General features: G+C 43.1%; 1 protein-coding gene across 6 annotated transcripts in view; it reads left to right on the top strand.

Moving 5' to 3' along the window:
- Positions 1 to 24,783, top strand: part of slmapa (sarcolemma associated protein a) — a 119,336-nt gene that overhangs the window by 90,772 nt on the left and 3,781 nt on the right. For 3 of the 6 annotated variants that reach the window (XM_078414597.1, XM_078414595.1, XM_078414593.1), the window contains 7 exons: positions 4,819 to 4,944; positions 7,502 to 7,576; positions 10,574 to 10,894; positions 18,197 to 18,314; positions 20,243 to 20,414; positions 21,757 to 21,894; positions 24,205 to 24,297. In XM_078414597.1, coding sequence (XP_078270723.1) covers positions 4,819 to 4,944; positions 7,502 to 7,576; positions 10,574 to 10,894; positions 18,197 to 18,314; positions 20,243 to 20,414; positions 21,757 to 21,894; positions 24,205 to 24,291 — 1,037 coding nt within the window. In that variant the 3' untranslated portion in view covers positions 24,292 to 24,297. The remainder of the gene's footprint in view (positions 1 to 4,818; positions 4,945 to 7,501; positions 7,577 to 10,573; positions 10,895 to 18,196; positions 18,315 to 20,242; positions 20,415 to 21,756; positions 21,895 to 24,204; positions 24,298 to 24,783) is intronic. The other 3 variants (XM_078414596.1, XM_078414594.1, XM_078414592.1) reach the window with 1 other exon arrangement.

Genomic DNA, 24,783 nt, shown 5'->3' with positions numbered 1-24,783 from the left:
TAAACACAAAATATTAATTTGTTTCTTGTTTGCAAGATAAATTGTGCAGAAATTGGATTCAAAATCTGTTTGTATTAAGTGCATTTTAAAAGCTAGGAGTTCAGCAATTTAAAGTACCCAAAATATTTTGGAGGAAGGGACAAATTAATCGAAGCCTCTCTTTTTGTAAACTTAATTTAAATTTGACTGGATTTCATTGAAGAGATGGTTATGCAACGTACGGACTCACGGGTAACATTATTCGCGTATTGACTGAATGATATTGCGGGAAGGATCGTTTTCAAGTTGGCAGGCTGTTACTGGTGGGATGCCACAAGGAGCACTACTGTGCTGTAAACAATTTACAGTATGTATTAATGAAAGGTGAGAAGACCTACTGTGCACAAATGTGCTGGCTAGAACATGGAAGATAGAAACATCAGGAGAACAGATCGACAGGTTCAGTAGTCGAATAGGTTCAGGTTTATTATTGTCATGTATGCAAAGTTTTGTTTTGCATGCTATCCAACAGATCTGATAATACTATACATAAATCCAATCAAGTCATACTCAAGTACAATAAAATCTAATTCTGGTTGGGAAGGGTGGAAATCTAAGCTTGTTCACTTTGGTAAGAAGAACAGAAAGCGATTAACTTATCATTGGTAACACTCCACTAAATGTTGTGCAAGACTTTGGTGTCCCGGGTTGTGAAAATATAAAATTGCAAACAAATGAACAGTTGATCTTCATTGCCAATGGGTTGGAGCACATCAGTAAAGTCTTGCTGGGATTATGCCGGCATTTGGCAGGACTGCATATGAGGCAACAAGTAGATCTAATTGAAGGTAGACACACAATGTTCAACAGTTCAACAGAGCTTTATTTGTCATTCGGTACCAAGGTACCGAACGAAATTACATAGCAGTCACACACAAAAAAGAACACAAGACACATAACCCCAACATAAACGTCCATCACAGTGACTCCAAACACCCCCTCACTGTGATGGAGGCAACAAAACTTCCACTCTCTTCCCCACGCCCACGGACAGACAGCTCGTCCCCGACCGACCCGCACAGTCCCCGCAAGGGGATGGAAGTCCCCGCGGCCGAGTCGCACTGGGCGCTGAAACGTCCCGCGGCCGAGCCGGGCGATGGAAGGCCCCGCGGCCGAGCCGTGCGCAGCTAAGTCCCGCGGCCGAGCCGCACCGGGCACCGCTAAGTCCAGCGGCCGAGCCGAGGAACTCAGCGGGTCAGGCAGCATCTCGGGAGAGAAGGAATGGGTGACGTTTCGGGTCAAGACCCTTCTTCAGACTGATGTCAGGGGAGGGGGCGGGACCGCCCCGAAACGTCACCCATTCCTTCTCTCCCGAGATGCTGCCTGTCCCGTTGAGTTACTCCAGCATTTTGTATCTACCGTCGATTTTAACCAGCATCTGCAGTTTTTTTTCCACACAAGTAGTTCTCATTTCCGTATTAGCAACAGATAGATATTCCTGCCTCTAGATTGCATGATCTAGAGATACTCGGCATATTTCTAGGATGGGTGATGACCCTGTCGTCTGACAATAAATAAGATTGACTCCTATTCATTAGTGTTGAGAAGATTGAGGACCTAGTTCGCCGCGGTGCAGTTGGTTAAATCTAAAAATTGATTGCGTAGTTGGGATTACGCCATCTGCTAAATTCTGCCTCGTAAAGTAGTTTTGATTATCTTTAAACCTAGCGAAGCTGACTGTTATTGTTTGGCAACGTCTGAAATTGTTGTGCTTCATGCTTAAAATCTTGAAAGTAGAGTTTAAGTGAACGATCAGGATGTTCATCAGAAGCTTTGCAATCTACTGCTCTTCAATGTGTAAATGCCGATGCTGATAATGCAAAAACAAAAACAAGTGAATATGGCGGTGCTGGCTCCAAGGGCCAAATGGCCTCCTCCTGCACCTATTTTCTATGTTTTCTATTTTCTAATGAAAGCCAGCACTGCCGATGCTGGAGAGTTCAGCTGCCTTTGAAATACTGGGAAGGTAGACAGCTTGCGGAAGAACAGACCCGTGTTAACATTTCATTGTTTCATAATATTGTAATGCCTCAAAGATATTATGTCATTTTGACAGAAAATTAGGTGCATTTTTTTAATTGATCGGGGCTTTAGACACAGTGCAGCACGATTCGTGGTTTTGATTCACAGGGTCAAAAATGTGCCTGATGTGAAGTCATTTTGCAAAGTTCATTTTGCACATGGTTAATTTTGCAAATTAAGTAAGAAAGCTGTAAAAAAAAAATCTTCAAAGGTAACTTCCCCAAAATTTGATGCTTGAGAATGCTGTTGTATTAGGAATATTAAACCTTGGAGTACAAGTTTGTCTGCATTTCTGATAACACCATGGTACACTGAGTGCTTTAGTTGTACTTTAGTTGCTAGAGGTATTATGTAAATATTATTGTAGAAAACGATTGTTCAAAAATGTCTTTTTTTTTGTCCAGCCCCCTCCCCTGACTTCAGTCTGAAGAATGTAGAAACAAAATGCTGGAGTAACTCAGCGGGTCAGGCAGCATCTCGGGAGAGAAGGAATGGGTGACGTTTCGGGTCGAGGCACTGCTTCAGACTGATGTTGGGAGGGAGCGGGACTGAAATGTCAACCATTCCTTCTCTCCAGAGATGCTGCCTGACCAGCTCAGTTACTCCAGCATTTTGTGTCTACCTTCGATTTAGACAATAGGTGGAGGAGGAGGCCATTCGGCCCTTCGAGCCAGCACCGCCATTCAATGTGATCATGGCTGATCATTCTCAATCAGTACCACGTTCCTGCCTTCTCCCCATACCCCCTGACTGCTATCCATAAGAGCTCTATCTAGCTCTCTCTTGAATGCGTTCAGAGAATTGGCCTCCTGCCTTCTGAGGCAGAGAATTCCACAGATTCACAACTCTGACTGAAAAAGTTTTTCCTCATTTCCCCATTTAAACCAGCATCTGCAGGTTTTTTTTTCCTAGAGAAGAAACCATGTTTGGCAAAGAGTTGGCGGTTTTCTAGGACTGGGTTGGATATGGTTTGAGCATTTCGTGGGGAAGAAGTTTGATTGTGGTATCCTTGAAGGAATCGTGATGTTGTTTCCGAAGCCGCAGTTATTGTTAACATGAGACCAGAAGGTGAAGTTGGATAACCAGTTTGGTGAGAAGAGTCTGCATTGCTGTATTGTTCCAGAACTGTGAGAGATTCCAAAGAACAAAACTTGTGTCTCTTGAATGGGAAAAATAAATGTCATTAAAGGAGACTGCAGAGAATTTGTGGGGGAAAAGTGGGTTTTTATGGTAAGCTGTCCTGTTTAGCATAACATGGTCATTACTTCACCACGTGTCATGGTTCAAATAGTTTTCTAATTGATCTTTGGGGGGAAAAGTTCTTAACCACATTAGTTAATGCCCATCGGACATTTTTGTACTGTGGTGAAAGCTAATTGTTCAGTAAATCACAATGTAGAAAACATGTAAAGTTGTGCAATCATGCTGTTTAAGGAACAGGGGTGGTTACAAAAAAATGAACTGAAATAAACGTTAAAATAAATCCTTGGTGTGTATAGTTTAGTTTATTCCATTGATACAGCGTGGAATTTGGCTCGCTGAGTTCACACTGACCACCTATCACCACTTTCACATGCACTCCATACACACCAGAGACAATTTTCTGAGGCCAATTAACCTACAAAGCCGCACTCCTCAGGGATGTGGGGGGAAACTGGCGCACCCAGAGTAAACCCACAAGGTCACAGGGAGAACGTGCAAACTCCACTCGGACAGAACCCGACGCCTGGATCCTGGCGCGCCGAGGCAACAGCTGCACCACTGACTGTGTCAACCATGCCATACGATGTCCAGCAGGTCCATGCTCCATCTACTTCTGCTTGTCGCAGTTGGAGTGCAGGAAGTCTTTGTAACCACTTGAATCTCAGCTTCCTATACTTATTAATCCAGTAAATGTTTAAAAATAGAACGTAAGATTGTTGTTCTATTTCGTGTAAATGTTGTTGCATTTGGTATTGCCTCAATCAATGAAGGCAAAGAAGTCCCGGAACCTTTTAAACAGGGAGCAATGAACCTAAATAAAACAACCAAAATGGTGGTTTTATAACAACACAGAGAATTTGGGAATGCAGCATCTTTGAGAAAATTCTTAATCGTAGGGTCTGCCACTAAGAGCAAGAGAGGCAAAGAAAATAAGACAATGGAATTAGTGCAGATTGTTATAGATGATGAATACTGAAGGGTGGGACTGGTGATTCTGGTTTGCAGAGATCATGGAGGTTTGGGTGTTGGAACAGGCAAGAGGAAATCTGAAAAATGGAGGATTTATGCAATTTGGGTTTTTGTATTCATAAGAGTGAGGGGAAAAGGCGAGGTTGATGGGATTAAGTAATTATGACGAGCAGAATGGAGATTTGGAATAATTATCGATGCTGTGATTTTATTGTCGAGTTTCTTGAGAACAGAAACTGTTCTGATTTGAAGACATTATAGCATTATTGATGACCATGCCATCTGGAGTCGAGATATTTTAAAGAAATAAGTTGGCCGCTGTCAACATTTTGATGCATTAAAGCGAAACGTTATCTATTGTAGATTGTGCAATAATCTTCAAGCTCCAAAGTGCTCCATGAAAGCAAAGAACGGCTGCTTTTGAGATGAGCAGATTTTCTGTTTACTCATGACCAATATTGTTCAAGACCACTCACTTCAGAAATGTATTATTCACCTACTGCTGCGGATTTGTGGCTGAATGTAATTGTGATTGTGGCTGATGATGAGAGCAGGTCTAAACGTTGACGCACTATGCACTTTCAGATGAACTGCGGCGCGCCCATGCGGAGACTGGTGATTCTGAGAACGAGATACAACAATTGCAACAGGAGCTGAAGGGAGCGCAGGACTTGGCCAGAATCAACAAGCAAAAATGCCTTGAAGTACAAGGTGAACTACACGGGGTTTTATTTACTGATGACAAACGGTTGAGTTGAAAACAAGCAGAGAGATTCACGGGCAGTGCAAATGAGTGACAAATGATTTAGTTTAGCCAGTGTTCACTCATTTCAAAGAAGACTGCCTTTTTCGTGCTTCAATTAAAATAATGCAAACGTTTATTTGTGGGCATTTGGGCAGTGCTAAAATCTGCTCTTCTCTTGCTGTGAATGGATGGTTTTTATTCAAGGCATTGATAAGGTGAATAGCTATGGTCCAAAACTGGAAGGCATAGGTGTAAGGTGAGAGGGGAAAGATTTAAAAGGGACTGGAGGGGCAACCTTTTCACATGGAGGGTGGTGCGAATGTGGAACTAGCGGCCAGAGGGTTTGGTAGAGGCAGGTACATTTACACTGGGATAGGTTCATGGATTGTAAAAGTTTGGAGGGACATGGGCCAGTGGGACTAGCTCGGTTAGGCATCTTGATCAGCATGGGCTAGTTGGGCCGAAGGGCCTGTTTCCGTGCTGTCTACCTCTTTGACTCTTGAGTATATTTAGATCTAGAGGCTTCCTTTGTTCCAATGGATCATTGTTTTAAATATTTTGCTCATTTGTTAAGTAATCTGATTTCTTCATCCTATTTTTCACTGACTTCCTGCACGTTCTTAATGATTTGTGAGGAAAGGGAGAAATCCAAAATCTGACTTGTAAAGTTAAATGATGAGCAGTTTGTTTTATTTCAGAGGTACTAATTAAAGTAGTAAGCTATCGAAAAATATACTAAAAGTGCTTGATTATGCAATACAAAGCCAAACTCTTCATGCCAGAAGGAAAAATAGTTTTCTGCCAGTTGCTTCATTTATCACATACCAAAGCTTGATTTATTTAGTTGAAAAGTTAAAATGTGCAGTTTTACTGAAATAAATGAATGTTGGTTCAAGACCAGCTGAGCTATTCCCTTTGTACTCTGCACACTCCCACTTCCCCGCAAAGGAAAACATGTTTTTTTTTTCTAATTGCTTCTTGTTCCAATGAAATATTATTTCCAGTTTCTCTGAAGCTGCAACTTCTGCTTTTTCTTCATTCATTTCCAGCATCTGCATGTTTTATTTCTTCGGTTCTTTTGTGCAAATACATTAGTTTTAAAACTTGGACACGTTTAATCATCTGTATTCTGATTTTTTTTTTTAAACAGAAAAGGCAAACTTAGTGTATTGCTGCACGAGAAATTATTTTGAGGAGTAATTTTCAATTTGGAATCTCAGTTGCACTCCTAAGAAGGTCCATGTTTTGTCAAGCAGCATACGTTCAATCAAATGATAAACATATTACTTCAACATTTTAGACAATAGACAATAGGTGCAGGAGTAGGCCATTCGGCCCTTCGAGCCAGCACCACCATTCAATGTGATCATGGCTGATTATTCACAATCAGTACCCCGTTCCTGCCTTCTCCCCATACCCCCTGACTCTGCTATCATTAAGAGCTCTATCTAGCTCTCTCTTGAATGCATTCAGAGAATTGGCCTCCACTGCCTTCTGAGGCAGAGAATTCCACAGATTCACAACTCTGACTGAAAAAGTTTTTCCTCATCTCCGTTCTAAATGGCCTACCCCTTATTCATAAACTTTAGGCAGACACAAAATGCTGGAGTAACTCAGCGGGTCAAGCAGCATCTCGGGAGAAAAGGAATGGGTGACGTTTCGGGTCGAGACCCTTCTTCAGACTGATTTCAGGGGAGGGGGCGGTTCCACCCCGAAACGTCACCCATTCCCCTTCTCTCCAGAGATGCTGCCTGACCCGCTGACTTACTCCAACGTTGTGCGTCTACCTTCGATTTAAACCAGCATCTGCAATCAGTACCCCGTTCCTGCGTTTTCCCCATATCCCTTAATTCCGTTAGCCCTAAGAGCTAAATCTAACTCTCTCTTGAAAACAAACAGTGAATTGGCCTCCACTCCACTGCCTTCTGTGTCAGAGAATTCCACCGATTCACAACTTTCTGGATGAAAAAGTTTTTCCTCGTCTCAGTCCTAAATGGCCAACCCCTTATTCTTAAACTGTGACTCCTGGTTCTGGACTCCCCCAACATCGGGAACATTTTTTCTGCATCTAGCCGGTCCAATCCTTTAATTGTATATTTTCTATAAGATTGAAAAGTTGCTCATCCATCCTTCTGGCTGCTGAAGGCCTTTCTTGGGTGAGAAGTGTCATGTTCTAATTATCAATTGGAATTTGTAATTACCCACAAAATCTTCAGTTAAAGTGTAAAAATATCCTGTTCCAAAATGCATCAACTGAAGCCATTTATGTAGTTTATTTTTCATTGAGTTCCATCTCCCTATTATAGTCTCACCTACTTTTAATTTTAGTTCTCCAAAGTATGTAAAAAGTACTCGCATGTAGCTTTCTTTCCAAATTGACCATAATCTTGGTCAGTTCTATCAATTACATTCTTGGATTGTGGTTGCTCTAGGTAAAAACCATTCTGACTGGATGCAATGCATCAAAAAGTGCACTTTGAAACTGTAAAGTTCGTCAAATACATTATCTTTGTTTCTTTGCAGCACTTCTTGAAGATGAAAGAAAGGCAAATAAACAACAAGCAGAAGAATCAGCCAGGCAAATCCAGGTGTTGCAAGGTACAAGCTGCTTATGTGATGCATGTTGAGTTTACAAACCCATATTTGTGTTGCCTTCCCTTAAATGTGGGTTTAATCCATCAAATCACTTTAAGTAATATGCCCTGCTTTTATGTGTAAGATTGTCGTTTATAAATATTATCACACTTAAAACACCATGTAGAAACAAGATTAAATTGTAATGCGTAAGGGGTTATGGGGTGAAGGCAGGAGAATGGGGTTAGGAGGGAGAGATAGGTCAGCCATGATTGAATGGTGGAGCAGACTTGATGGGCCGAATGACCTAATTCTGCTCCTATTACATATGACCTTATGATTAGCTTGGCTGTAAATGAAATTAATGAAGTCTTGTTTGAAAGCTGTTATAATATTCTTGGTAACAGTAAGGACGTCAAAGGTTATGGGGAGAAGGCAGGAGAATGGGGTTGAGAGTAGGGTTGCCAACTGTCCCATATTAGCTGGGACATCCCGTATTTTGGGCTAAATTAGTTTGTCCCGTACGGGACCGCCCATGTCCCGTATTAGTAGGGTTGCCAACTTCCTCACTCCCAAATAAGAGACAAAGGGTGACGTCACCGCCCCGCGCCCCACGTGACCTCACTTAGTCAGCGGCCACGTGCTCCCGCTCCACCAATGGCGGCCGCGCAATCAAGTGGGGCAAGAGGCGGTGATTTCACCCTTTGTCCCGTATTTGGGAGTGAGGAAGTTTGCAACCCTAGTTGAGAGGGAAAATTAGATCGGCCATGATCGAATGGCGGAGCAGACTAGATGATCCAAATGGCCTAATTTTGGCTCCTATGTCTTAAGATCTTATGAACTTTTAAAATAGGCCCAAAGCCTTTAGTTGGTTTGAATAGGCCCAAAACTGTTGTATTTAAAATGTAACTATATTTAAAGTATTGTGTGGGTTCTGGTCGCCCATTACAGGAAAGATGTAGAAGCTTTGGACAGGGTGCATAGGAGGTTTCACAAGTTCACCAGTTATAGGACTAGAATTAGGCCATTCGGCCCACCAAGTCTACTCCACCATTCAATCATGGCTGATCTCTGCCTCCTAATCCCATTTTCCTGCCGTCTCCCCGTAACCCTTGACACCCGCAGCCACAGCCAGACATAAAAACAGCTTTTTTTCCCACGAGTGATAGTTCTACTCGATAAGCAAAGTCTATAGTCTCTTTTTTGCTCTGGTTTATTTTCACCCCCATGTTTAGACCGTAATGGTGTATCCTTATTGTTTTGATGTGTTTATGCTTTATTCTTAATTGTTAACTGTATGTTTGCGTTGTCATTTGTGAGCGGAGCACCAAGGCACATTCCTTGTATGTGCACATACTTGGCCAATAAACTTATTCATTCATTCATTCATTCATTCATTCATTCACATTCTAATCAAGAATTTATCTCTGCCTTAAAAATATCCACTGACTTGGCCACCACAGCCCTCTGTGGCAGAGTTCCACAGATTAACCATCCTCTGACTGAAGTAGTTCCTCCTCGCCTTTCTAAAAGAGCGCCCTTTAATTCTGAGAATTTAATTCTGAGGTTTACCGGAATACTGCCTGGATGGGAGTGTTTCAGCTCCAGGGAGAGGTTGGATAGACTTGGATTGTTTTCTTGGAGCATCGGAAGTTGAGGGGAGACTTGAAGTAGATAAAATTGTGTGAGGTATAGACAGGGTAGACAATCATAGAACACAGAAACATAGAAAATAGGTGCAGGAGGAGGCCATTTGGCCCTTTGAGCCAGCACCACCATTCATTGTGATCATGGCTGATCATCCATAATCAGTAACCTGTGCCTGCCTTTTCCCCATATCCCTTGATTCCGCTAGCCCCTAGAGCTCTATATTACTCTTTTAAATTCATCCAGTGAATTGGCCTTCACTGTCTGCTGTGGCAGAGAATTCCACAAATTCACAACTCTCTGGGTGAAAATGTTTCTTCTCACCTCAGTTTTAAATGGCCTCCCCTTTATTCTTAGACCGTGTCCCCTAGTTCTGGACTCCCCCAACACTGGGAACATTTTTCCTGAATCTAGCTTGTCCAGTCCTTTTATGATGTTATACGTCTCTATAAGATCCCCTCTCATCCTTCTAAACTCCAGTGAATACAAGCCCAGTCTTTCCAATCTTTCCTCTTATGACAGTCCCGCCATCCCGGGGATTAACCTCATAAACCTACGCTGCACTGCCTCAATAGCAAGGACCCCCTTCCTCAAATTAGGAGACCAAAGCTGCACACAATACTCCAGCTGTGGTCTCACTAAGGCCCTATACAACTGCAGAAGGACTTCTTTGCTCCTGTACTCAAATCCTCTCGTTATGAAGGCAAACATGCCATTATCTTTCTTCACTGCCTGCTGTACCTGCACGCTTACTTTCAGTGACTGGTCAGAACCTTTTTCCCCAGGGTAGAAATATCCACCACTAGAGGGCGTAGCTATAAGGTGAGAGGGGGAAATATAACTGAGATGTGTGGGGCAATTGTTCTGTAAAGAGTGTCAGGGGCTGGAAGGCATTGCCAGGGATGGTGGTGGAAACACATACGACAACCGTGTTTAAAAAACTTTTAGATAGGCTCACATTCCCTGTGGATTTGCAGGGAATGGAGGGATATGGATCACTTGTAGGCGGATAGTTCAGTTCAGCTACCCAGAATGTTAGGCACAAACATTCCATGTTCAGTGTATAACAAGTACTGTACATTTTTCTGTGTAAAAAGGAGCTGGAGATGCTGGTTTAAACCGAAGATAGACACAAAGCTGGAGTAACTCAGCGGGACAGGCAGCATCTCTTGAGAGAAGGAATGGGTGACGTTTCAGGTCGAATGTATGAAGGGTCTCGACCCGAAATGTCACCCGTACCTTCTGTCCAGAGATGCTGCCTGTCCCGCTGAGTTACTCCAGCTGTCTGTACATTTTTCTAATATTTCAAATTACTTGCGTTTGACTGCCATGCCTCATCATTTGAGTAAAATTACTTTTCCCCTCTGTGTACAGCTCAGCTGTATGATTTACAGAAGGACATTGAGATCGTTAGCGAGGAGAAGGAGATTGAAGTTGTCAAGACCCGTGAGCAGTTGGCGAGCACGCGTGAGGAGATCGTGGCCCTGCGTCAGACGGCAGTGGAGGCAACCACGGGCCGGGAGACCGACATTGCCATTCTGCAGGGGGAGCTGCTCAAGGTGCACACCGAGGTCGAGCGATGGCGGCAAACCGCCTCGCACTACGAGTCGGAAATCCTCAATCTCCAGAACAAGCTCCAGCTGCAGACCCAACAGCAAATGGACAAACAGAAAGGGGAAGCCATCCAACTGCAGGGTGAGGCGAATGAAGCTTCGTCTTTTTGTGCTGACATGTTTCTGTTTAATTTAGAGATACAGCGCGGAAACAGGCCCACCGGGTCCGCGCCAACCAGCGATCCCCGCACACTAACACTATCCTACACACACCAGGGACAATTTTTACATTTACCAAGCCAATTAACCGACAAACCTTCACGTCTTTGGAGTGTGGGAGGAAACCGAAGATCTCGGAGAAAACCCACACAGGTCACAGGGAGAACGTACAAACTCCGTGCAGACAGCACCCATAGTCGGGATGGTACCCGGGTCTCCGGCGCTGCAAGCGCTGTAAGGCAGCAACGCTACTGCTGCACCACCGTGCCAGAATAAACATAATCAGCGGAGGTGTGGTATTGGGATCCGGGAGTGCTTAATGCCATCAGTTATTGTCTAGGCGCGGCACGGTGGCACAGCTGCCATGATGTTGCAGTGCCAGAGACCCGGTTTCGATACTGACTGATTACTGTTTGTACGTTCTCCCTGTGACTAGTTGGGTTTTCCCCGGGCGCTCCGGTTTCCTCCCACATTCCAAAGACGTGCAGGTTTGTAGGTTAATTGGCTTCGGTAAAGATTGTAAATTGTCCCAAGTGTGTAGGATACTGCTAGTGTATGGGGATCACTGATTGGCACGGACTTGGTGGGCCGAAGGGCCTGTTTCTGCGCTGTATCTCTAGACTAAACTAAACTAAACTGACTGATCTTGCACCTCAAAGGTAGACACAATATGCTGGAGTAACTCAGCGGGTCAGGCAGCATCTCTGGAAAGAAGGGATGGGTGACGTTTCGGGTCGAGACTCTTCTTCAGACCCACCTCAATCAGACTGAAGAAAGGTCCCATCCGAAACATCACCTATCCATGTTCTCCACAGATGCTGCCTGACCCGCTGAGTTACTCCAGCACTCTGTGAAACGTCGCCTATCCATGTTCTCCAGAGATGCTGCCTGACCCGCTGAGTTACTCCAGCACTCTGTGAAACGTCACCTATCCATGTTCTCCACAGATGCTGCCTGACCCGCTGAGTTACTCCAGCACTCTGTGAAACGTCACCTATCCATGTTCTCCACAGATGCTGCCTGACCCGCTGAGTTACTCCAGCACTCTGTGAAACGTCACCTATCCATGTTCTCCACAGATGCTGCCTGACCCGCTGAGTTACTCCAGCACTCTGTGAAACGTCACCCATCCATGTTCTCCAGAGATGCTGCCTGACCCGCTGAGTTACTCCAGCGCGTTATATCTTTTTGAAAAACCTTATCTTAACTGATCTCCTTTATCCCTGTCAATTTTGAACATACTCAGAGACTGAACAAAGTCTCTTGTACTGGGGGAATTCCATGAATTTTAACCTTAAACCTGTGCCCTCTAATTCTTCATTCCCCCTATCCTGGGAAAAAGACTCTTGTGCACTCACCCCAGCTCTGCCCCTGACCATCTGCAAACAGGGCGGTGAGATACTTTACGCCCAACTGAGAGGGTTTGTGAGACTACTGCGGTCGTGTCTCATTCACAGTGAGCATCTCCAATTGTTTTCTTTGCAATGAAACACAGTTTTATATTGATAGTACATTCAGTACATCGGCATTGTATGTACAAGGAGCTGTGATCACAGCTCTACGATTAGTTCCCCCTGACCAAGAGGGAGGCTTGAAAAAACAAAAAATCCTGATTATCAAAGAGAAAAGAAACTTGGACCCACGAAGTACAAACCATTGCATTTTTTGTCCTTGTTTAGTCAGAGGTATGAACTTCTGCACAGTTTTATTACATCCTCCCCAGTGGCAGCTTATGCCAGGAATTACCTCATCTGCTTTTCACTCTCTGAATAGCAGCAATTCCAGGAAGCCTGACCATCATTTGTGCTTACACCCAACAGAAATGTGGCAGTGTAGAAAATATCTGGTGACGGTAGTTTGAGGGATCAGCCCTCGGTGAAAGGCAGCAAACATAGCTAATAAAATGCAAAAAGTAAAACAAACTAAATTCCCGTAAATATTAATTGCAAATTACCCAGAAGAAATTCTTCAGACTAGAAACATTGCATTAATAACATTCCTTTTTAAATTATTATTGTTGTTTGAGATAGATCACAGATTTTACAAAACTATATATTTCAACTGAAACTGTAGCTGAACGTTTTTGCGAAACATGAACAGGTCAGGCAATATCTCTGGAGAACATGGATAGGCCTTACCCGAAACGTCACCTATCCATGTTCTCCAGAGATGCTGCCTGACCCGCTGAGTTACTCCAGCACTCTGTGAAACGTCACCTATTCATGTTCTCCAAAGATGCTGCCTGACCCGCTGAGTTACTCCAGCACTCTGTGAAACGTCACCTACCCATGTTCTCCAGAGATGCTGCCTGACCCGCTGAGTTACTCCAGCACTCTGTGAAACGTCACCTACCCATGTTCTCCAGAGATGCTGCCTGACCCGCTGAGTTACTCCAGCACTCTGTGAAACGTCACCTATCCATGTTCTCCAGAGATGCTGCCTGACCCGCTGAATTACTCCAGCACCCTGTGAAACGTCACCTACCCATGTTCTCCAGAGATGCTGCCTGACCCGCTGAGTTACTCCAGCACTTTGTCTAAAAAACAGCGTGATCAGTCACCCTAGATTACATGCTCAAGTTGTGAAGTAGATATTGAACTCCCAACTTTACTCCCAACAATATATTAATTTAAATTCATAAAATATATTTTTGACCTCAACTAAATTCTCTTTGTTATCTAACCTTACACTGGGACTTTTGTTTTTGTTGTGGAGGCTTAATTTGTATTACACAACCACAGGAAGATAAAACATTTTTTAAACATCACCCTAAAAGGTATTTATTTCACAAAATGCTGGAGTAACTCAGCAGATCAGGCAGCATCTCAGGAGAGAAGGAATGGGTGACGTTTCGGGTCGAGACCCTTCTTCGGACTGAAGAAGGGTCTCGACCCGAAACATCACCCATTCCCTCTCTCCTGAGATGCTGCCTAACTTACTGAGTTACTCCAGCATTTTGTGAAATAAATACCTTCGATTTGTACCAGCATCTGCAGTTATTTTCTTACCCTAAAAGGTATATTCTGTCTTGATGAGATAATTTCTCAATCAGTACCCCGTTCCTGCCTTCTCCCCATACCCACTGACACCGCTATCCTTAAGAGCTCTATCTAGCTCTCTCTTGAATGCATTCAGAGAATTGGCCTCCACTGCCTTCTGAGGCAGAGAATTCCACAGATTCACAACTCTCTGACTGAAAAAGTTTTTCCTCGTCTCAGTTCTAAATGGCCTTCCCCTTATTCTTAAACTGTGGCCCCTTGTTCTGGACTCCCCCAACATTGGGAACATGTTTCCTGCCTCTAACGTGTCCAACCCCTTAATAATCTTATTCGTTTCGATAAGATCCCCTCTCATCCTTCTAAATTCCAGTGTATACAAGCCTGGTCGCTCCAGTCTTTCAACATACGACAGTCCCGCCATTCCGGGAATTAACCTAGGGGGATTGCAATGGGCCACAATTATTTTGCACAATTTAACAAACCTAGGAATGTGACCTGGTATCATGGTTTGCATCTCCCTCCCCCCCCCCCCCCCATATAGAGTGGTTACAGTAATCTATGTAGGGGATATACTCAGACACTCTATCTCTGCTCTATATTTGACAGAATGACATGCAAATTCATGAGACAACTCCCAGACCATCACACAAACTCACCTCCCTTCCACTCACTCCATCTACACCTCACGCTGCCTCGGCAAGGCCAGCAGCACAATCAAGGACGAGTCGTACCCCGGCCACTCCCTCTCCTCCCCTCTCCCATCAGGCAAAAGATACAGAAGTGTGAAAACGCACACCTCCAGATTCAGGGACAGTTTCTTCCCAGCTGTTATCAGGTAACTGAAACATCCTACCGCCATTAGATAGCGGTCCTGAGCTATTATCCACCTGATTGGAGACCCTCGGACTATCTTTAATCAGACTGTACTAGATATTATCTTGCACTAAACATTATTCACTTTATCCTGTAAATGTACACTGTGAAGGGCTCGTATGCAATCATGTGTAGTCTCTCCGCTGACTGGATAGCGAGCAACAAAAAGCTTTTCACCATACCTCGGTACACGTGACAACTAAACTAAACTAAACCACACTCGCTCCCACTTACCATCTGAAGCGATCATGTAGCTGCCTCACAGCACTGAGGTCAGGCCTAGCTTCCTCCTCACCATTAAAGTGTCCCTTGGGCAATCCCACTGGTGCAGGGGAGCCAACTACTAGATGTCCTTTCTAGTTCTCCATATATTATGGCACTTTAAGGAATGAGGGAGGAAACGTTAAGCACTCCCTGGTGACTGCTCAGTAATGTCGGCAGATGCCTAAAGACTTACCCATTCAATCACTCTTTCAAAGTGTCGGGATTCTTACAAGGTTGGAGATAACATGTTTAAAATGAAAAACAAATGGTGAAGTCATTCCTGCGTTATAGAGTTCCCTCACAATTCCCAAACAGTAATTTAACCGCAAGATAAATCACGCCGACGGTGAATTATTCATTAAGTCTCTAAGTTTTATTATTTTACAAGTTTTACTATTTAATTCCTTAGTAAAATTGGCACAGTTGCAAAGTTCGCTGGGTCAGTCATTGGTCGCATGTAATTCTGCAAACATTACAGAATAGGGTGGGTTCTGTTTAATAGCCACAATCTGAATCATCATGCACATGGAAACGAGTGTGAGAACGTTCAGATATTCAAACACTTGCCAAGATTCTTGCTCAGTGGGGAACGTTTGTTCAGTTGGCTAGTTCTGAAGTTGACTAGATTTTTAAAGATCTAATTAAATAAGCTATCTAATTTTATCTGAAGAAGGGTCCCAACCCGTAATGTCACCTAATCCATGTTCTCCAGAACTGCTGCCTGACCTGCTGAGTTACTCCAGCACTTTGTGTCCTATTGTGTACACCAGCATCTACACTTCCTTTTATCTTATCTAATTTTCTTTTGTTGTTAAAGTCAACTAACACAATGGAGCAATGAAATTCTTACTTGCAGCAGCTTAATAGACCCGTAAAACACCACATATTTAAAAATATGTTCAGAGATGACTTTGCATAAATAAAGTTTTGGACTGGCTAGTGATGTTTTCTCTCCAGCGCATACTTTGTGGCAATGACGGTGAATGTATTACATATTCTCTTCCTGTAACGTTGTCCCAGAGGACCACAACAGTTCTGCTGCCCATGTTGTCCACCAAAAAAAGCATGATGTCACTGCTAGCCATTCAAAATCAGCGTCTTGTGCAGGAGAGAACGCTGTGTTCAAGTGCAAGAATTCTCACCACTGCATTTATGTCTGGCAAACATTTAGTCTAAACTCCTAACATTGTTTTATACATGGTAAATATATTAATGTTGTTCACCCTAGTACCGCAGGTGCAGGAATCACAATAAAGAGAAGGGACGTTGCATAGAAACATAGAAAATAGGTGCAGGAGTAGGCCATTCGGCCCTTCGAGCCTGCACCGCCATTCAATATGATCATGGCTGATCATCCAGCTCAGTAACCTGTACCTGCCTTCTCTCCATACCCCCTGATCCCTTTAGCCACAAGGGCCACATCTAACTCCCTCTTAAATATAGCCAATGAACTGGCATCAACTACCTTCTGTGGCAGAGAATTCCACAGACTCACCACTCTCTGTGTGAAGAAATGTTTTCTCATCTCGGTCCTAAAAGACTTCCTTCCCCCTTATCCTTAAGCTGCGACCCCTGGTTCTGGACTTCCCCAACATCGGGAACAATCTTCCTGCATCTAGCCTGTCCAACCCCTTAAGAATTTTGTAAGTTTCTATAAGATCCCCCCTCAATCTTCTAAATTCCAGCGAGTTGTCTTGGACAATTAAGCCTGAATATACTAAAAAAACATTTACTTTCATTCATTTTCGGGTTGCAGACTACAGAATTGTAACTTGTAGGTTTGTGGGGTAACTCAGGTGCTATCTCACTTTATTAACTAATAATTATAATCAATATTGAAGAGCATTCCAGCTGCTTCCAGCAATGAGTCAAGTTGCTGATTGAGGACCGCACTTATCCCACAGCATTCAATGATCTTTTGTTTAGGTTTATTATTGTCGTGTGTACAGAGGTACAGTGAAAAGCTTTGTTTTGCATGCCATCAGATCAGATAATACTGTACTTAATTACAATCAGGCCCAACTCGTGTACAATAGGTAGAGCAAAGGGGAAGATACAGGGTTCAAAATATAGTTCTCAGCATTGTAGCACACCAGTTCCAGAGACAAAGTCCAATGTCCGCAATGGGGTAGAGGTGAATCGGGCAGTACCCTAGCTTCTGGTAGAACCATTCAGAACAGGGGAAGATGTTCCTGAACCTTAAGCTACATTTTGTTACTCAGGATGCCAAGCATTGAAGTTCTTGCATTGTAAGCTCCATAACAAAAGCTGAATTACTGGAAACATGGACCTTGGATATGTGTAGACACAAAATGCTGGAGTGGAGTAACTCAGCGGGACAGGCAGCATTTCTGGAGAGAAGGAATGGGTGATGTTTTGGGTCGAGACCCTTCTTCAGACTGATCCACCAAGAAGGGTCTCGACCCAAAACGTCACCCATTCCTTCTCTCCAGAGATGCTGCCTGTCCCGCTGAGTTACTCCAGCATTTTGGGTCTACCTTTTGATTTAAACCAGCATCGAGTTCTTTCCTACAAACCTTAGATATGGGTATTTAATAGGTAGTGTTATTTGCTTCCCCATGAAAATTCTCACCCATATAATAGAAAAATAGGTGCAGGAGTAGGCCATTCGGCCCTTCGAGCCTGCACCGCCATTCAATATGACCATGGCTGATCATCCAGCTCAGTAACCTGTACCTGCCTTCTCTCCACACCCCCTGATCCCTTTAGCCACAAGGGCCACATCTAACTCCCTCTTAAATATAGCCAATGAACTGGCCTCAACTACCTTCTGTGGCAGAGAATTCCACAGACTCACCACTCTCTGTGTGAAGAAATGTTTTCTCATCTCAGTCCTAAAAGACTTCCCCCTTATTCTTAAGCTGCGACCCCTGGTCTGGACTCCCCCAACATCGGGAACAATCTTCCCGCATCTAGCCTCTCCAACCTCTAACCTATGATTGCCTTCAATAATTTTTCTAAGGGATTTGTGGAACCTGGAGAGAGCAGAGTTCTCATTTGTTGTATTGTCATTGAGTTTTGAGGTGCTGTCATTCTGTTTCAATCTTTTTCGATGTTGTTCCTGATAGGTAAACTGGAGGATCTACAGAGGCAGAGCAATGTTCTGCAGCATGATTGTGATTCACTCAGACAAGAGAAAGATTATCTGACTGAAAAGATGCAGCAATATGAGGATGAACTTCAAAGGCAAGTCATGACAGTGATAGGGTTTTTCGTGATGGTTGACAATAATATGTCCATTTGTTCTGATATCCCCATTCTGATTGACTCTGATGAGGAATTTCTTAATTAAGCAAAACAGTTTTGGAAGAACTCAGCGTGTCGGGCAGCATCTGTAGAGAAAATGGATTGACTCCATCTCAGATCGGGACCCTTCTTCAGGCCAGTCTGCAGAAGAGTCCCAATCTAAAATGCAGGTGCAATCCCTCCACTGATGCTGCCTGATCCACTGAGTTCCTCCAACATTTTGTGTTTTGGCCAAGATTCTGGCATCTGCAGTTCATTGTGTCTGCAATTCCTTAATTAAATTGTTAAATTTAGTTTATTTCTCATTAATCACTCACCCAAATTGAGCCGTTCATGAGATATAAAGGAAGTACATTTAACAACTCAATTTAGAACATTTGATTTTTCCTAGAAACGTGACTGGATCACGGTTGAATTGTTTAAAAATGAGTTTTGGAATACCACTTGCATTTCTGATGGTGAAATAATTTGGAGTACCACTTTGTTACTCATGGACAGTGTCTTGCACTCAACCAAGCTATCTGGTGCAGTTGAGGTGGCTCCCAATAGCATGAAAATCATTGAGCTGTTCCATCCCTTCATCTAATCTGCTGCAAGCTATACCTACTTACTTTACGTTTATTACAGACTTAGGGTCCTGATAAAAGACAAGACATTACATGGATTGAATTACACAGAAAAGCACAATAAATTACACGCAAAAGCACAATAAATTACACACAAAAGCACAGTAAATTACACACAAAAGCACAATAAATGACACACAACAGCACAATAAATTACACACAAACACACAATATATGGTTTAAAATCAAGAATTAAAAAAATCAGTGTCCTACAACAAGACAACTATACCAATGTCTCCACAGCTGGGATTGGTAGCGTGTCGTGCTAAACCTTACGTTTGATAAGGCCAAGATGATTTAATTTTCAGAGTCATTAATCCGGCAAATAAATTTATACATAAGATTTCTTAAGACAGTTTGTAAAGTATTGACTCCTGCAGCCACAAACATTTCACTTGCACGACACCATCTAGGTCTCTTGTAATATTCTCATAGCATCATTATAAGCTACTTGAAGTCTCTGTAAAGTTGCTTTTCTGTAGTTTGACCACATGTGTGCAGATAGAGTGGTGGACAATATGCTCTGAACAGAGACATCTTCACTCCATCTGTACACACACTAAAGTGGGAATGTGCCAAGATTCCTCTTTGGCAAAAATTCCTGTATTTCTCCAGTGTCTTCTATATTTTTTGTGTCTCATGAACATGAAATGTATCTATAGACCAATGATCTAAAAATGACTGAAGTTATCATGAAATATTGTTCTCTGCCATTTATTCCTGCAATTTGTTTACCAAACCGGAGGCAAATTTAACAATCAATTCATCAAGTTTTTAAAAGTAAACAGCTAGCTAAATATTGGCCCTTAAAAATTGAGATAGGGGGAATAAGTAATGGGAAAAGGCAGTAAATAAAGTATTTTGTCATCTGCCTTCACAAAAGCGAGGACAATAATCATATCTATAATAACAGGAAATTGCAGACAAAAGGGAGGGAAGAACTAAAAGGCCAATCGAACTAAAAGGCCAAAGTCACTATTCCATTTCTACAAGAACCATCTTAATGCTCAAATTAAAATGATTCCTTTTAATGGCGGATTGTTAAAATGGGGGGAGAGAACAGAAGCGAAGAATTAGTTTGAATTGCTCAGAATTGTTAGATAGCATTGACTACTTCTGTGCTGCCAACTTAAGTGATTCCGTGCATGTAGAAAGTTCTGAAAGTATGTATAATAATTCAACTGATATTGATCTTTGTTGTAAATGGGTTACACCTAAATGAAAAATAACCGCCTGTTACAGTGCCCAGCAGCGGAGTATCAAGTTGTCCAATGATGTCAGTGGATTAGAAATTTCACGCAAGGAGTTGGAAAAGCAGGTTGGGATGCTGAAGGAGCAGCGAGTACAGGAGACAGACGGACTGAGAGCACAGCTTGCACACGCTGAGAAAGAGACGGAGAAATATCAGAAACAGGTAACTTCACCCATTCACACCAGTGTTATTGACAAGGCAGCACAGCAGGGAGAGCCAGAAATCTGGATCTGATCTGGACTTCAGGGCATTTAGTTGCGTTACACAGACGGCACTGGACACACGGTGGCACAGTTAGGCAGCTTGACTGCCTCAAAGCCCAGAGACGCGGGTTGGATCCTGACCTCGGGTGCTGTCTGTGGGGAGCTTGCACCTTCTCACTGACCTTGTGGGCTTCCTCACACACCCCGACGATGTGTGGGTTTGGATTCATTCACAAAATGCTGGAGTAACTCAGCAGGTCAGGCAGCATCTCAGGAGAGAAGGAATGGGCGACGTTTCGGGTCGAGACCCTTCTTCAGACCTTTTCAGACAAATACCTTCGATTTGTACCAGCATCTAGTTATTTTCTTATACTATGTGTGGGTTTGGAGGTCAATTGTCCTCTAGAATTTCCAGTAGTGTTTGGGGAGTGGATAAGAATGTGGGATAACATAGAACTAGTGTGAACTGCTCATCACTGGTCAGCGTGGGCCGATGAACCTGTTTCCATGCTGTGTCTTTCAACCAATTAATCAAGTGGATGAAGGGGGAGCTAATGCATCAGTAGTCACACCCTGATGTTGCACAATTGGAGAATGCCAGAGAGAAAACTTGGGTGGGGGGGAGGAAACAGAACCATGTTTAACTCACAGCATCAATGTAGAGTGCACACAACTGTGAATATTCTTCTTATGATTAATTGAATTCAATTGAATTCAATTGAATACGTTTATTGGCCAAGTATGTGCGTATACAAGGAATGTGCCTTGGTGCTCCGCTCGCAAGTAACAGCACGAACATACAGTAAACAATTAAGAATAAAGCATAAAACATTAAGAATATACCATTACAGTTTAAACGTGTGAATGAAATAAACCAGAGCAAAAAGAGACTACAGAGTAGAGTAGAGCTATTATGAGTTATTGAGTACAGCTACTACTCGCGGAAAAAAGCTGTTTTTATGTCTGGCTGTGGTTGCTTTGACAGTCCGGAGTCGCCTTCCAGAGGGAAGTGCTTCAAAGAGTTTGTGGCCAGGGTGAGAGGGGTCAGAGATGATCTTGCCCGCTCGCTTCCTGGCCCTTGCAGTGTACAGTTCGTCAATGGGGGGAAGGTTGCTGCCAACAACCTTCTCAGCTGATCGAACAATTCGTTGCAGCCTCCGGATGTCTCCAATAATGTGGTTAGCAAAGCATTAGTTCACTCAGAATTGTTGATTAAGTCATGGCACAGTTTAAAACCAGTGCTTGTAATTGTACGTATAATGGTATATGTGAACTTCTTCCATGATTGATTTTTGTTCCAGTATGATTCAAATCAGACCATGTATTTGGAGGTAAAGGAAAAGCTAGATCGAACTCAGAAAGAGAATGAGTCCTTCACTGAAGAACTTGGAAGATACAAAGAAAATGTAAACTTGCTGCAACAGAAGGGGAACAATAATGTAAGTCGTCTCAATTATTTTTCCCTGTCCAAATTTTGGAGTGTTTTTATGCCTAGTTTCTTGAATTTGACTTCATCTGAACTAAAACACGTTGGGGATATTTGTTAAGCACGATAAATCAAATCGCTGTACTGCTTCCAGTCGCTGCTGTTTAAACTGTGGTAAATTATGGCTCATGGTTTAATGACTTGATTTAGATAAGATTCTCCACTCTTTTCTTGCCAAAACCATCAAATTGGTGTTGGAATAGAGTGTTTATGGCCGCTGGCTGGGGAATTGTTTCATAATGTGCTGATTGGGCCAATGGCTAAAACTATGGCCTGGATTTAAATGCAGTTGTCCATTTACTCGTGGGGCCCTGCACCTCATTATTTCACTTTTAAACAAACATTATTTGTGCCCTGTGTCTCCATATTGAGTATACACTCTGGGCGGTCACAGTGGCGCAGCGGTAGAGTTGCTGCCTTACAGCGAATGCAGCGCCGGAGACCTGGGTTCTGGTTCTGGTTTATTACTGTGCAAACACCACATAAGTGGTTATCTCGCGCAGGTCGGAGTGAGTAGAGTAGTGATTACATTTTGAAGTGGGCCTTTTTGAACAAGTTGAGGAGATCTAGTTGCTCAATCCCCTTTTTAAATGACTGAACATCGGTTCGATCCTGACTACGGGCGCTGCCTGTACGGAGTTTGTACGTTCTCCCTGCGACCTGCGTGGGTAATCTCCGAGATCTTCGGTTTCCTCCCACACTCCAAAGACGTGCAGGTCTGTAGGTTAATTGGCTTGGTAAATGTAAAATTTGTCCCTAGTGGGTGTAGGATGGTGTTAGTGTGCGGGGATCGCTGGTCGGCGCGGAACCGGTGGGCCAAAGGGCCTGTTTCCTCGCTGTATCTCTAAACTAAAATAAACATTTCCAAAATTAAGTGGAAAAAATATATATTGAAGATCGTGGGCTCTGCTGTTGTGTTAAACCAAGAATCGACATGGGTTAGATCAGCGTGGGTAACTTATCAGTGATGCCTGGCAGGCCTGTGTGCTTATCTAACACCATTGAGATGTAACATAGGGACAGAAACACTTGCAGTTCCCATTGGGCATCTCATTCCCATCGCACGTTCAAAATTTAGAAAGTAAGTCTCCACACACCATCAGAAAGGAGAATTGTGTGCTACAAAGTGTAGCTAAAATAGTAATAATAATAATAATAATAAGTACTTTATTTGTCCCACTACGGGGAAATTTTCAGGGTAAAATAGTGAAGGAAAAAAACTGCAGATGCTGGTTTAAATCGAAGGTAGACACAAAATGCTGGAGTAACTCAGCGGGACAGGCAGCATCTCGGGGAGAAAGAATGGGTGACGTTTCGGGTAGAGACCCTTCTTCAGACTGATGTCAGGGTAGGGGGCGGTACATGGATAAGTAAGTACTGTAGATTAGGAAGTGGAAGGTGTGAAAACAGGACCAAGGCAATGGAGATCAAGGAAAATGTGGAATAGATCATCGTTAGTTGGGAGAAGGTGGCAACAAAGCAAACAGAGATAAAATGTAGTCGGACACAGTAAGACTGGTCGGAGAACTGGGGAGGGGAGGGGATGGAGGGAGTGGGAATGCACGGGCTACATTGGAACACACTTCCGTGATTCAAAATCAGTGTAGATAACTTCCATTGGAGTTAAACTTGTATGGAGATTTATTCTATAAGGCGCTAAAATAATTGTTAATTCACTGTTAGTTGGTAACAAATAGTAACTAATTAGCTGGTAACTAATTGGTTATTAGTGGTAACTAATTGCTAATTAGTTGGTACTAATTGTGACTAGTTACTAATGATGGTTAGTAACTAATTAGTTAACTGGTTATTTTATGACGGTTTAGTTACTGATGCTAAGTTAGTAACTAATTGGTCAATTAGTAACAAAATAGCTGTTTAGTTATTGTTGGTTACTAACTAACTAATGGTAACTAGTTAGTGACTTTGGCTGCTTCAAGGTGAAAAGGTGTTGAACTGTTTCCCATGTCTCCTGCTAATTATAATTTAAAAAGAAATGTCTGGAGATATTGTCCATCAACCCAAAAATATATTTGGGATAATTTGGGCCTGACCCTGATGTGTGGACAAGATGGTGAAGTGTTTTAGTGAGGCGATGTTTTGCAGCAGATGTTGGAGTCCGTGTGAGGGCTGTGTTCTTTCCCGTTGGCACAGTGGAGTTTCAGTCCCGTCTGCGGGCGGCTGTTCCCTCTGACAGTGTCCACTCTGTGTTCCGCTGCTTGGCACCCGGTCGGTGACTGTGACTATCCCTTCCCTCCCTCAGCCTTCCACCATATTGCAACCCATCCCCGCTGTAGGCGTGGCCCTAATCCTGGCTTTCCTGTACTGGTGGTCCACTCACCTCTGGTAGATCAAGGTACACAGCTACACTCTACGTCTGTGTGTTCCTCTCATTATTTGTATCCCCTCTTCACAAGATGCATGAAGTCTGAATGCAGCATTAACTTGCTAATATGTGCTACACGGGGTCTTCATTCCTGTTTACTATTTGTTTGACCTCATTATGCTTTGTTGACTTAATTCTTACATTTTTTAATATAATCAGGTCTGTGTTTTGGTGCCTGTTTCCCAGTGTTTTGCTCTAACATGCCACTAACGCCTCTCTAGCATGTCTACATTTCCTGCCATAGTCGTCCGCTGTAGGTAATGATCGTGCAGCAGATTGGGGTAACACTTGAGTAAATACTCCTTGATTTAATGTCCATATTTCAATATGTTTTCCTCATATAAGCATTCAGGGGAGCGGAATATGTGAAAAGACACAACGTCGCCTCATTTGGGATGGCATAGTGGGCATTTGGTAGAGCTGCCGCCTCTCGGTGCCAGAGACCCAGGTTCGATA

The sequence above is a fragment of the Rhinoraja longicauda genome, chromosome 17 (assembly GCF_053455715.1).
Source record: "Rhinoraja longicauda isolate Sanriku21f chromosome 17, sRhiLon1.1, whole genome shotgun sequence".
Lineage (NCBI taxonomy): Eukaryota > Metazoa > Chordata > Chondrichthyes > Rajiformes > Arhynchobatidae > Rhinoraja > Rhinoraja longicauda.
The sequence above is the reverse complement of the archived record's forward strand: the minus strand, read 5'-3'. Positions and strand labels throughout refer to the sequence as shown.